At 43.9% G+C, this 13,439-nt stretch overlaps 1 protein-coding gene across 5 annotated transcripts in view; it reads right to left on the reverse strand.

Annotated features, from left to right (window-relative positions):
- Positions 1 to 5,216, reverse strand: part of CHRDL1 (chordin like 1) — a 45,225-nt gene extending 40,009 nt beyond the window's left edge. For 2 of the 5 annotated variants that reach the window (XR_003920808.2, XM_029996398.2), the window contains exons 1-2: positions 4,737 to 5,213; positions 1,584 to 1,730 (exon numbers count right to left, since the gene is read on the reverse strand). Coding sequence is in view for 4 of the 5 variants with exons in the window: in XM_029996398.2 (XP_029852258.1) it covers positions 1,584 to 1,680 (97 nt within the window). In the remaining variant the exon portion in view is untranslated. Of the gene's footprint in view, positions 1 to 1,583; positions 1,731 to 4,736 lie in introns of all 5 variants that reach the window. The other 3 variants (XM_029996400.2, XM_029996399.2, XM_029996401.2) reach the window with 2 other exon arrangements.
- Between the last annotated feature and the right edge of the window lie 8,223 nt (positions 5,217 to 13,439).

A 13,439-nucleotide genomic window follows, 5' to 3' on the forward strand; every position in this document is an offset into this window, starting at 1 on the left:
CCTTTTCACTGCAAAACCAAAGCAATTGGCCCAACTCAGGAAAATCCCAGGTTGTACAGCAGAGAGATTTTGAACAAGGGGTCTGCAAAAGGAAGATAAATGCACTGTATTTACACTGCATGTTCAGTATCTCCATATTTTAACAACATAATAAAAGTTTGTCCTAGTATTTCAGAACAACTTGTGCTGACTTACATATGCATCAGCATTCAAAATATTTTAAGATCTTTCTGTTCATTAAGCACTTCTAATCTTGCAAGTGCAGTTTTGCAGATATCCATCTACCTATCAGACATTACTGCCCTGTCTCTCCCTGTCACATTATGGTTTCACACTGAAAACTCAAATCTCTTCAATAAAAGGGTGTTTCTCATGTGTTTCCATGAGAGAATTCCTTCCTGTAATCTTAATGATGTCCAAATTCCGCTTAATTCATTACCCTCAGTATAGATGATACTTCAGGGTATAAAACAAAATACCTGTCTTCCAAGTGATAATCCAAGCAAGGGACATTCTTCACACTTACTGGGCTAAAAGAAGGTAGCAAGAGGTAGGGATTATTAGTAGCAACTGTGAAGTGATCCGCTTTCACTTTACACAAAAGCATGACAAATGAAATGCAGGATCGGAAAAAGTAGACAGCTGAAGTGGAGTTTGGTAATTCCTCACACTGTGCTTTCTTTGAACAGGAATACCTGCACATTGTTTTCTTGTGAGTAAGTTCAGTGGAGAAGGTAGCCTTTTTGGAACTCACTCTCTGTTTTTTTTTTTTTTCTTTTCTTCTCTTTTTTTTTTAATCTACTTCCATAGAAGCAGAAGCTGCTGATACTGAGGCTGAAAATTTTAACTACTTCTCAAGGGCAAACAATGTCTTTTGTAAGAAGGTGGCCAAAACCCAGCATATGCAGGTGGGGAGAGCATTCCAGAGAGCTAGTAACGAGGCTGTAGCAGTCAATAACTCCTAGATTTATTTGGGTAATTATTCCTCCTCGCCATGCTTTCTGAAATGTGTTAACATCTCCCACGGATGACAGGCTTTGTAGAAATACTTCCTTTATTTTGTTTGTATTCTTTTCAGTTCTTCTCATCAAGTTTTTGACAGTGCTTAGACTCTTAATTTTCTCAAAGGATGTATCTAATCCAGTTCATATGAGGTTGTTTTTGGAACACAACAGGACAGTCTTGGACGAGCTTTACACTAGCTGAAAACTTCAGTACAATAGTATTACACATGGGACAAAATCCAGATAATCCGTCAGATGTTTACAGAAGTCACTAAAATGGAATTAAGCACTCTTTTGATTCAGGATATTTGAAACAAAACAGATTCTCCAATTGATGTGTTATGTTCTTTATGATGCAATGAAACCTGTACAGCTTTAGGAAAATGTGCCCCGAACGTGGGTGTGACCTGATTCTACTAAATGTGGGATTAGAAGGAGGAAGAATGTTAGAAGGTTTTAAACACAGTTCCACAGTTTAGGACATTCATGTTTGAAGATCTTTTCTGAACCACATCTGTCAAATAGAAGGAAAATATCAAATTTGGATGAATGTGACAGCTTTGTTTGAAGTCTACTTACGTTTTACTTGTTCTAGTTTACCTCCATCTATGAAAAGGAGACAGAGCACACCAAAAAAGATAAAATTAAGGTCTTCCAATATCCACTTTTTTCTCATCTTTATCGACAAAAGGAAAAGAAAGAGCCTCCGAAGTAGAGAATGTTGAGCTGTTGGGAAGAAAAGATTAAATGAATTAAACTAAAATTCCTGTAAGATACTTAAATTCTCTGACATGATTTCATCCAGCACACAGAAATCCTAAATTGCCAGAACCAAAAAAATCTGTCTATATCATGGATCTTCATTTCATGGAAACAGCTTTGGCTTCAGGTCATTTCATTTTTGGAAAAGGGGCCACATTCCCATTCATGAAAGCTGAAAACTTTATTACTTCTAATAAAGTCCTTATTTTATTCCAAAGCAGAGAAATCTGGCAAGTAAGCAATCTAAATTCTCAAAGTTCTCTTTCACAAGAAACTAGTTTGGGAGATTTTCTTGTAGAGCAGCTCTTTTGGATGTAACTTAGGAAATACAGGTGTCAGTTGTAACATGTTTGCTTCATCGTAAAATTAACCTTGGGTATACCTGGTGTATTGGCCCTGCGCTATGGAAATCCACACTTTGGGAGAAATGCTGGCCATGCTGTACTCAATGGGAGTTTTCCTCACTGCATCTAACAGGCTTCCAGCACTATTCAATTCACCCCTCCTCCCCTCTCCCAACTACTATTGTTCTGGGATTGTGTATAATTAATTTTGCTAAGGTTAACCCTTCCGTTGCCTTGATATCTGAAAGTAGAATGGGGGAATGACATGTCATCTTCATTCTTGTAGATCTTTGATGTCAAAACGCTGCCTATGGAGCAAAGCTTAATGTATTCTTGTCTGTGTGGTGCAGAGATGGTATCGTGCTTGCTGCATGTGCCGTTCTGTTCATCTTTTCCTGGCTTTTAAAAGGTGACTTATTTTGTAATGAAAAAACAAGAGAGAAAATAATTAACTCAAGTAGAATTTATTTATTTTTGATAGCCAACCTAAGATTCTAAATTGAGCAATATGTTGATGCTTTACTGTATATCAGAATTCATTGCAAAAGTATTAACTTCCCAGAGTACACTTGTCCATAATTTACAATGTTGGAAAGATTTGGGTTTGATTTTAAGAGCCTTGATGCAGATTCACAATTAGTTTTACGAAAGTTAAAAAACAAAAGAAGATTTACTATTGGAAAAATAAACAATCTGCTTTGTAAACTAATTTGACCTCTTCAGATTCCATGTAAAACATAGAACTATACATGAATATGTTTCAGCTCACAGATAACCAAAGCAGAAATAGTAATTTATATAAGTATATTCAAAATTAAGTGGTGGGTAACTTAGAGAAATTAACTGAACAGTAAGTTAACAAGCACTTAAAAAGAAAATCTTCCTATTAAGACTGTTGAGATCTAGGATACTGTAACAAAGGGTGGGTGATCTGATTTTATCAGAGTGTTTTTATTGCCTTTCCTGTTGGAAGGGTTCTCTACATTCCCAAACCACAACCAAAATGGACATCTTCCTTAACTAATCAAATCTATGCAATTACTCGGTCTATACTGAGTAAGCTCATTCAAAATAATGCAAATTGCATCTGAAAACATTCAAAAAAATAACGCTATTTTAAAAGCACACTCCCTATGCAGTAACAAAATATAACTTTCCATTTATTTTGGAAGCTGGGAATAATATTCCAATTTCAGAAGAAAAGTTTTAAGTAATTTTTTCCTTTCAGCGTGTTCAAATCACATAGGACATTTTTAAGCCAAACAACCTTTTAAAAACTTGTTTAAAATTAAAACCTCATCCTTGAGTCCCAGGACATCATGCATGCATTGAGAACAACAGTAGCCCATCACTGGGACTGAATGTTTAAATATTTTGGCCTTCTTGGGGGCTGCTTAAGCAAACGATATTTATAAATGGAGCACAATTATCCTTTGTGCAGCACTTTACCTGTTAGCTAGATTGGTTAGTTTGAATAGAAAGGTTCAGAAATCCATCCATTTTAAAAGGCAGGTCTTCAAAAGGAAGAACATTTTAAAACTTGGACTGCTTACGCTCAGAAATGCTGCGCAGTGATGTGAAATGGAGGAGTTAATAACAGAAATGGGATGGAGACTTTTGATGTCTTTCTTAATTCTCTTTAATTTCTGTATTGTTGTTACTCCAAATATAAACACATACTTTTCACTGTTAGCACACTCCCTTTATTTCCCCAAAGGGCAATGTCCTAAAAATATTCCTGGATTTAAATAATCTCAGTTAGGATTAACCTGTTAATTATTGGTGTGTTTTCTGCTCAGTAGGAACAATGAAAGCGATCCACTTCTTGCAGGAATTACTCGCTGAAGTAAGGCATGTGGGTCCATTTTTAACACCTCGCCCCCCGAGGAGCCCCGTTCAGTAACTACAAGTGGCAGTGTCCGGCCTCGCCACGTTTTACGATGAATGCGAAGGAAAAAAAAAAAAGCAAGCAGGACTGAGACTAGCTGGAAGATGCTGGGAAACGCGCGGTGCCTATGGAACGGCCGGGGTCCGGCGGAGGCCAGGGCCGCTCAGCCCGGACGGGCGGGCTTTCTCCTCCCTCCCAGGGAGCGGAGGGACCGCATCTCCCTCCGCTCGCCCCAGGGCTTTTTATTCCTGCCAGCCTCGCTGCAAGCCTGCGGTTTGACCGTCGTGGGGTTGGTTTAAGGAGGCGAGTCTCCCAAGTGAGCCGTGGCCAGAGGCTCCTGGCTCTCGGGGCTTTCGCGCAACACTCGTCCCTCGGGCGCCGAGCCCGGGGAGCGCCCCGCAGCCCCGCGGGGCCGGGGCCGGGGCCGGGAGGGAAGCCGAGGTCGAGGGAAGCCGAGGTCGAGGGCTGCCGTCGGCGGAGCGCCGGTCCGAGCCGCGGCGCTCGCCCGGGGCCCCGGCAGCGCGGACGCCGGGGCCCGGCGAGGTGCCGGCGGTGCCGCCGAGGGGGGCGGCGGGACCTCGGCCGGCCCCTACCGTCGGCGGGGCGAAACAAGCCGGACCGAAAGCCCGGGAGGCGGCGGGAACCCCCGCGGGGCAGCGCCCGCGCCCCCGGGCGCAGCTCCGACAGCGGGACTGCGCCTTCCCCGGGGTCTCGCCTGGGAAAGAAAAGCTCACCAACCTGGGGCAGGGCTGGAGGCCGCTCCGCTCCGCCGCGGGCCCTGCAGACTGCCTGCGAACAGCGGCTTCGGCCGGGGGAGCCGCGCGGCTCCGCTCTCTCCGCTCCGCCGGGGTACGGGGTGGTGGGCTCCGGCCAGGCGGCTCCGCGTCCCGGTCACGTCGCCATAATCTTCTCCCGCGGCTCGCCCGGGCTTTCAGGTCTCCCCTTCGCAGCGGCGGTGGTGAGGGGGCAAGCGGGGGAGCGACGGGTCCCGCGGCCGCCGCCACCGACGGCCCCCGACCGACGGACGGGAGCGGGGAGGCAGGAATCCGCTAAGCCCGAGCTCCGCGGACGCCGCGGGGGCGGGCGCTCCGAAAGGTCCCGGGCTGCCCGGCCTGGGACACCTGCCACCGCCTCCTGCCCCAGCGGGGAGCGCGGCGAAGCCCCGCGGCCGGAGGATGCTCGGCGGCGGGTCCTGCCCCGCAGCCCCGCCGGCACTGGAGCGGCGGCGGGAGGAGGAGGAGGAGGAGAAGGAGGAGGAGGAGGAGGAGTGGAGGAGCCCGCGCCCCGGCGGTCCGCCTCCCGCCCCGGCCCCCTCCTCTCCCGCGCCCCGCTCCCGCCGCCCGGCACACCAGCGTGACTGACACGGCCCGGGGTGGAGTTTGCTCCGCTATGGGGGGCCGGGGGGAGGCGGGGGGGCCGGGGGCAGAGAGGCTCTCTGCAGGGCAGGGGGCTCGGCGACCGCCCTCCTGTCTCCCCGTCCGTTCCCCCCCGCGCCGTGCGGGAACCACCTGCGGGCCGGCAGGACCCGCAGCCCGGCGGGCCGGGTCTTGCTCCGGTGCCTTCGAACAGAGCTGCGGGCTGGGGGAACGCAAGGCGCTCCGGGCACGGCTCCCTCCTCGGTAACCGAGCCCCGCGGGCGGTGTTCTTAGAGAGAGGACTCTAGCCCGAGATGGCTCTTTAATGGGCTTTTCGCAGGCGGGGTGCCCTCCAGAGCAGAGCCGGTGGAGCTAGCGTCCGCTGGGATTTGTCAGACACCCTCTGCCGATACCCTCTGGTCTGATTTATTGTGTTAGAAGGTTTCAAGGTCACATTGAGATTCTGGTGGAACTAAATTAAACCCATGACTCATGACATTATATGCTTGGTCAAACATTCTTTTTCTGTCCTGTTGTAGCCCCTGTAACTAATAAGAAGAGATCAGTGAACCCTTGACAAATGATCTGAGAAAATGGGTGAGGTATGAAAAGACATCATGTGGAGAAACAAATTACAACCTATTTCCCCTAGGGTGGGACCAGGGTGTTTGGGGAGCACTGCTGGGAGGTCATACACCTCCCAGGCTTGGTAGATATTTTCAGAAGGCTGAAAATTGAGCAGAACTTTCATTTCTTCCATTGTAACTCAGCTGGACGAAATATTGAAAATACGGCACATGGTGAAACCTTATACTAGCATGAGGAAAGAGCAGTTGCCTTACTAAGGGTTTTGTAGTGTGACTTCACAAGTAACCAGGGCTGTGCGTTAGTAAAATGGGACTTTACAGCTCCCAGTATTAAAAAAGGAATAGAGAAAGAAACTGCGTTCTGGAGCTAAGCGTTTTGAAAACACTGCTCCACGCCTACTTCTGTGTCACTCTGCCACTCTGCCTTGCTATGCACCCACAGTAATCTGTGTTCCTAAGCAAAAATCAGCGCTTAAAGCTCTTAGTCCTGAATGTGGTGGCTACTGCTGCAGGCTGACAGCTTTGGAAGAGCCACTGTATGAAATAGGGATGGGCAAATGGGAAAACAAATGGTAACTCTGAATCAGAAAGATGGTAGTAATTTGCACTTGAAGGCAGAGAATCTGAGCTGTGCAAGCTCTGGTCCTGCAGAGGTATATCCACGCTCTTGGAGAGAAGGCTTAAGCACGTACACGCATGCTTCTAAATTGTGGGGCCATAGTAACGTTGTTCCCTTAGATATTGTGCTGGGTTAGGTTGTGCAGGCTCAGCCTGTGAGATAAATTGCATATGAACAACATATGCACTCAGATTTACGACTGAACTGACCCTGTTGCACTCTGCACAGAGCTGGACCCAAAGCCAGTTAGAGTCTTCCCACTGACACCGCCGTAGGGTGGACGGACTTTCCTAGGAGCTGCCTTTGGCTATCTGGGAGCCCACTGGGGGTGGGAGCAGTAGTAAATCTTACTCTAGTATCACTTCACCAGTGCCACTGATCCTGTCTCAGGAACTGAGTTCAGACACCACAAGTTCAAATGTAGAAGTGAAGGGTGTAACACCGAAGGTAAATGAAGTCAAATGAAATGAAGATCATCCTGTGAAAGGAAAGGAGTTTGTTACTGGAACAGTCCAGCAAGATGCGGTAGATTGTGTACATCCCTTGATAGCTCTAAATTTAAACTAGATTGCATCATCGAGGATGTTTCTTGGATTTAGTGCAGCAATTAAAAGTGAAGCTCTGCACTTTTGTCCTGCTGTCCTTATAGGAGGCTGAAGTGCTGGTGACTCTGCATGTGGCAGTTTTTCTTCCAAATCAAAAATCAATCCACTCCCTACAGTGTTAGAGCTAAACTGATATGGCATCAGATTTCAGAGCAGTTAGTGAGATGGTAAAATGCCCTTAGTAACATCATTAAAATGACATTCTTTTATAGAAAAGGGACATTGCATGGGCTGTCCAAATTCCAGTAGAATGTTTTCATTTTCTGAATTCTTGTGTTACTACAGTTGGATGAAGGCTGGGTTGTCCGTGCTGGGTCTCTGATCTGCAAGGTTTTTGTTCTGTTGTTGATGTCATTGATGAGAAGCTCTATTCTCTTTATGGATAACAGTGGCCAAAGTGAACACACATATGGTGTCATTTTCAGAAGACTTTAAGCATCCTGGGGAACGTGAACATCTGTTTCCCTCAGTGTTACTCAAAACCAAATACACAATTTGTAATTCTGTCTAGAAGAGAAAAGAGTTTGCAAATCTTTGTGAGTAGGAATCAACAGGTCCTTGTAGGCAGGCTTGGTGGTTTAGTTTTATAGCATCTACATGACTTTGGCAGGTGCAGCTTTGGGCTTGGGCAGAGCTCAGTTTTACTGTGTAGACATCTGTGTAGAACAACTTACCCAACACGGATACCCACCTCTGTCAGACTTCCTCTAGACAGCCTTTGTCACACATATTTCCCTCTCTGCGCTGATACAAAGTCCAGTGTGTGTACATTAAGACAACAGTAATGGTTGCAGTACTCTTTGCGCATCGTCAGTGTAGTAGTAATGAGAAATGAAATGTTTTCGATAGACTCTGTGACCTGAATTCTTTTGCAGAGAGATTCTTTGGAAAGAAATTCCTTATTTGGCCTGAAGATGCCTTGGGAACGTTGCTAAAGATCCCAGCACTTTCCACTGCATTCTGTAAGACTGTTTCAGAAGATGATGGTGTCTGACGGTTTCTGGAGATACTAATTCAGGTGTAGGACCTTTGCTGAACAGAGATATACAAAATGGAGCTCTTTCCCTTCCCTTTCAGAAGATTTAGATTGTAGAGAATTGGCTGAAAGAGCCTTTCTCTCAGGTGAGGGCTTGGGATTCACTGAATGGGCAACATGGTGGAAACCCAGACTTCCAAGGGCAGGATGCCCTAGTCTCACTCCTAGTCCTGATCCTGCTGCTGAGGCTGTGCTGTTCATCAGTTGCTGGGATGTTCCAGAGGGCTTTTGAGTGATGACACAGTTTAAAATTGTCAGGGTCTGCTTTTTTCTTGGTCATGTACAAAGGCTACCTCTGTTTCTTGTCATACATCTTCACATGGCATAGCGTCACAGCAAGTGTTACAGTCGTTAGGTCAAAGGATAATGTGACACATGCTGGACATTGTGCATGAGTGAAATGTTCACAGGCGGCCTCCTGGTGAGCGACCCTTGCTGAGCTTGCAGGGTTTGCCAGCGCCCGTGGATCCTGGTAGTGCTGCACCCATGCCTGAGCTGTTCCTCTTCTCCCAGCTCTGCCTAAGTATCACTGAGGAGTAAGTACAATTAAAAGCTAGTACTGTTTGTGTCTTGCCACAGCCCATTATGCTTTGCCTTGTCTCGCAGCTCATACAGCCCCATGTTAGGGAGTCTGCCTTATTCCCCCTTAGACCACAGCACTCATGTGACTTAGCAAACACCTTGCTCTGTGCTCTTGCTCAGCAGTGGGCTGTTACTGCAGTTTGTGAAGTTCAGTGCTGCTGCACACGTGTGAAACAGAGAGCTCCAGAGAAGCATCAAATACGTCGTTGTTACCCTTCATGCTGCCAAGCAGAACTTACTGCTCGAATATGCTCTGCATCCTGGGGTCTGGAGAGTAAAGAATTGCTCCCGATAGTGGGCATTAGAGATTCAAGGATGCCCTAAGTTTTTAAGAGCACAGAGAGTTAGCCATGTAATTCTCATTAAAGATAATGGAAGTTAAGCAGCTAATAAACTGTAACACTGACAGTAGAAGTCCATCTCCTTGTGCTGTGCTTCCCAGTGACTGAGCAGTATGTAGGTATCCTGCTATTATTTCTCAGTTCTTGGGGGGGGGGGGGGGAAGCCCAGGATAAAAGATTCGTGCCAATGCTAACATGTTTATACACCATGTGGAGTTTTCTTAATTGAAACAGACATTGAGCTCTGAGAGATGTTAGACACATGACACAACTTCCATTTACCTCCCTGTCTTTTTTTTTTCCTTTGCTTTCAAGAAAAAAATATTATCTATGGTCAAATTTTCACTTCTGAAAAAGTTTGAAAGGAAGTTCTTAAACTAATGAATTCCTTTTTGTTTTTTGCGTTCCTATAAATTAAGTTGAGCACTTTGGAAAATGTTTCTTAAGATGCTAAAAATTATTCCCAGGATTTTATAAAAATCTCTAAATTACTTTTTGTGGTTTGGATCAGCCTTCCAACTATCATACTGGGAATACAATCTGGATGTTCATCAAGCAGTCTTCACATATACTGTTAAACAAAAAGGGCTTCAGATGTGCATGATTTTGTGATTATAGCATAGGATGGTCATGAGCATTCTCCACCCTCCTGTTCATTCTGTAGCACTGACTTCATCCGTGGTGGGATTTCAGTCCTCTAGCACTAGAAATTAATTTACTTACTTAGCAGTGAGACCAATGGATGTAGCGAATCTGAGATTTCAATACAGTTTGCTAAACAACAACAACATTACATAAAATGTCAAATTGCAGCCCAATTCCTCATTACCTTGATGTGGACATATTCAGCTGAGACTGAAGAGTAGCTGAAAATCTTTCATTGTTCTGTCAAAAAGTGCAAATAAAATATGCGTCTCTAAGTTTCACTTCCAAATAACACAGGTGAGAAGAAAGTTGCAAGAGCTGCCAGTAGCAAACACGAAAATGCAGGAGAAGGGAACCACTCGATTTTTCATTCCATCCTAGAGCAGATGATGCTTTGCTAGGTGGGATGTCGAGAATACCAATGTATAGGTACAGAATAGATACACAAACACTCAGGGTTGAGGCCTTGCTGAATTTTGCGCTGATTTCAAAGTGCTCATCTGCAGCTGTTTCTAATCTAATCTAATCTAATCTAATCTAAATCCATTCCAGATCTTTATAAAATGCCTATCACCACCACAGTGTGTGTGCAGCTGTAATGGTGACCCTATAATTCTCTCTCATGCCTGTAATGTCAGAGAAAGTCTGCAAGACAATTCGTAGGAATACAGAATTTTTTGTATATTTGTGAGCTGCATGAGCTTCACCATGGTGTGTCAAAACACCAGTACTCAGTGGTTTACTGAGGGTGAAATAGTAATGAAGTGTTATCACCAAGATATGCAGAAGCAATTATTACTCAAACTTTCAAAAGAGCCCAAAGAATCCACACAAACTACAATGAAATTGTGAAAGGGCTGATCTTCGTGACATTCCCAGGAAGTTTTCCTGTCTGTCCTGTCTTTCCTTGTACCTTCTTATCCAGATAGTTGAATTTCCAATTTGGAAATTCTTGACCAGGTACATCTTACTGTCAGTGGTGCATTGTAATCTTTGACAGAAACCACTGATTTCTGATTTTTTCCCTTTGTATGTTGATCTAATTTATCTTTTTTAGAAAAAATAAAATTATTTAGCCATGCCAGATTTGGCTTTTTGTCTTTTTCTAGTAATAATAGTAGTAATGAATTTCTTCTGCGTTATTTAATCTTATATTGAAATGGGTGTTGGAGGCATAACATCAATACAGTAGTTGAAAATAGAGCTCTAAATCCCTAGTTGATGCCGCATATTTGAGGAAGCTGAAAGGGGCATTTTTTTTCTTGAGATACCAGTTCAAATCTTCAGTCCAAACTCTCATCTGTAACTCTTGTATGGACAGCATTTTGTGGGTGGGAAGCCTGCACAACATACAATTACTGCTTCTACCAAAGTGTAATACTATATAGCATGCATTAGCATCTCGGTGACTATTTTCAACGAGTGAAAAGCAGCATCAGACAATCCTTACAAGTTATTATTTCAAAGTTCTAGGAGGAGCTTCACCTTCATTGTTTTTTCAGTACCACACATTCTTGAAAACAGCAGAAGGTGGTATAGTTCACATGAAAACAGCAGACCTTCTTCCCTGCCATTGGAACTGTTGACTAGAATCACACTTGGTAGAAATTTGCAGGAGTTTGAAAGAATCACAGTGATTTGCCCTTGCTAAGGATACAGCTATGCATGGGAAAAGCAGTAATGAATCTTACAGATTGATCATACCATGATAAAGATCCACTTGCTGAGGCGTTTCTTTACAGCTGAGATCGACCAGATAAACTCAGTCAGTCCCGTCTTCCAAGGCATGACAGAAGGAGTCAAGGCAGACTGAATGAGGCTCCAATTGCAATTCAAATATACTTTTATAAAACCATGATTAGTGCTGCTAATCTCGCCTTGGTAAGCCAAAGACAATAACAACGAGGTTACCGAACACCTCGGGTATTATGTAATTCTTTTGCTTAGAAACTTGCTGGTGTGAGAGTGCTTTTGAAACCCATTAGTAAAACTGAACTTGCCAAATGAGCCTTCTCTAGGGAGAACAAAGTCAAATGTGTGCCAGCATGGAGCCAGAGCCTGCCAGGGGCTGAGCACTCGCAAATCCCATTGCTACCAGCGAGAGCTGAGGACGCAAAGTCCCTCGTGTAACTGAGCCCAGTTGTAAAATGAACTAATAGCTGTGGACCTGTCTTTCACATTGATCACAATATTGTGTATTTACTCATAACAGACCTTAATGCGTCGACTTGCACTAAACTGTGATGCCAGTCTGCTGGATTCTGATGGCACACTTGGGAAAAGCCATGTTGTCCTCTGTCTCGCAGCATCCGACTGACCATGAGGGGAACTCACCAGCACTGAGTTAGGCCAGACTGTGGGACCACTTGTCTCTCTTGTCTAGTTCATAAAGCCAGTTTTGAACTTTTCTTCACCAGAAGATGGTGATCCCTTCACATGAACAAAGTTGTAGAGAGGGAAAAAATAGTTGAGCGGTGTCAAAAAGCCACAATGAATTTTCAGCAGAGGATGGGAACAGTGGAAATTTCCAAGAGGATACTGGTGAAATTAGAAATGGCTCTTTGAGAATAACTTTCTACAGAAAAGAGTTTAAAATAAGGAAGAGGGGGGGATTTCCTTTCATCATTAAAAACATCAGTATGAAACACATGGAGAAAAACAAACAGTGAAGACACTGTTGCTAGTGGGCTGGCTTTTTATGTATTAATGGAACCTCACAGAACAAGAGTTTCTTTTATTCTTTTTATCCCAGCTCCCTGCTTGCAAGGTTCTTGTGTGAACATGCAGCAGTTTCCAAGGCTGTGAAATTATCAGACCTGGACCAATGCCAGTACAAACCAATTTATTGGGGTCCAGCAATTAACTAAAACCTAGAAAGCTTGATTAATTGTGGCACTGCTCAGCAGGGAACATTGAGAGAAAAAAAAATCAGACTAAACTCTATGCAGTGTCTCTGTTCCATATACCAATTTATACTATATGTAAAGAAAAGTTTCCTCTCTGTAAATACCCTTAGTATATTATTTTGCACCATGTACAAAGAATAATTACGATGCCATTTGAGAAAATGCTAGTTGATGGCTCTCTGGACAATCATTTCATAATAGCTCTTTCTTACCCTGTTATTTTTTGCTGTTGAATTCCTATCTTATTGTAACCCAAACAATGGGATATATTATTTTAAAACGTTTTGTTAAGCTTCTCTCTGGAGGGACATCTTGAGAATCCAGCACTGCTCTGTTTCTTTATATTTCCTCAAATATTGATGTGTGCAAGAAAGGTGAGTGTTTGGTAGCTGTTCAGAATTATTTAGGATAGAAAATAAGCAAACAAAAAAGTTGAGCTAAGAACCAATTTGCCACAGCAGAATATGTTGACTGAAATGAAATCCTGTAGTCTGAAGAGACAGACAGGAACTTACACAATTGGGATGTTTAAAAGCTGAATTCAAAATGTCTTATACATTATGAGAAGCAATTACAAGGTGTAATTAAGGTGTTAGCTGATTTCATTATGATAATGTTAACAAATAGCATCCACGTTGGTTGTTTTATTGTAGGGCTTAGCATAAAAGCCTATGCATAAAACAGAATTTAAAAATCTAATTTCTAGTTGCCTTAGTGGTATATTAATCACTTCTAGTATAGATAGCTGAGAAGAAAGTAAATATT

Source organism: Aquila chrysaetos, chromosome 21 (assembly GCF_900496995.4).
Source record: "Aquila chrysaetos chrysaetos chromosome 21, bAquChr1.4, whole genome shotgun sequence".
In the NCBI taxonomy this organism is placed as follows: domain Eukaryota; kingdom Metazoa; phylum Chordata; class Aves; order Accipitriformes; family Accipitridae; genus Aquila; species Aquila chrysaetos.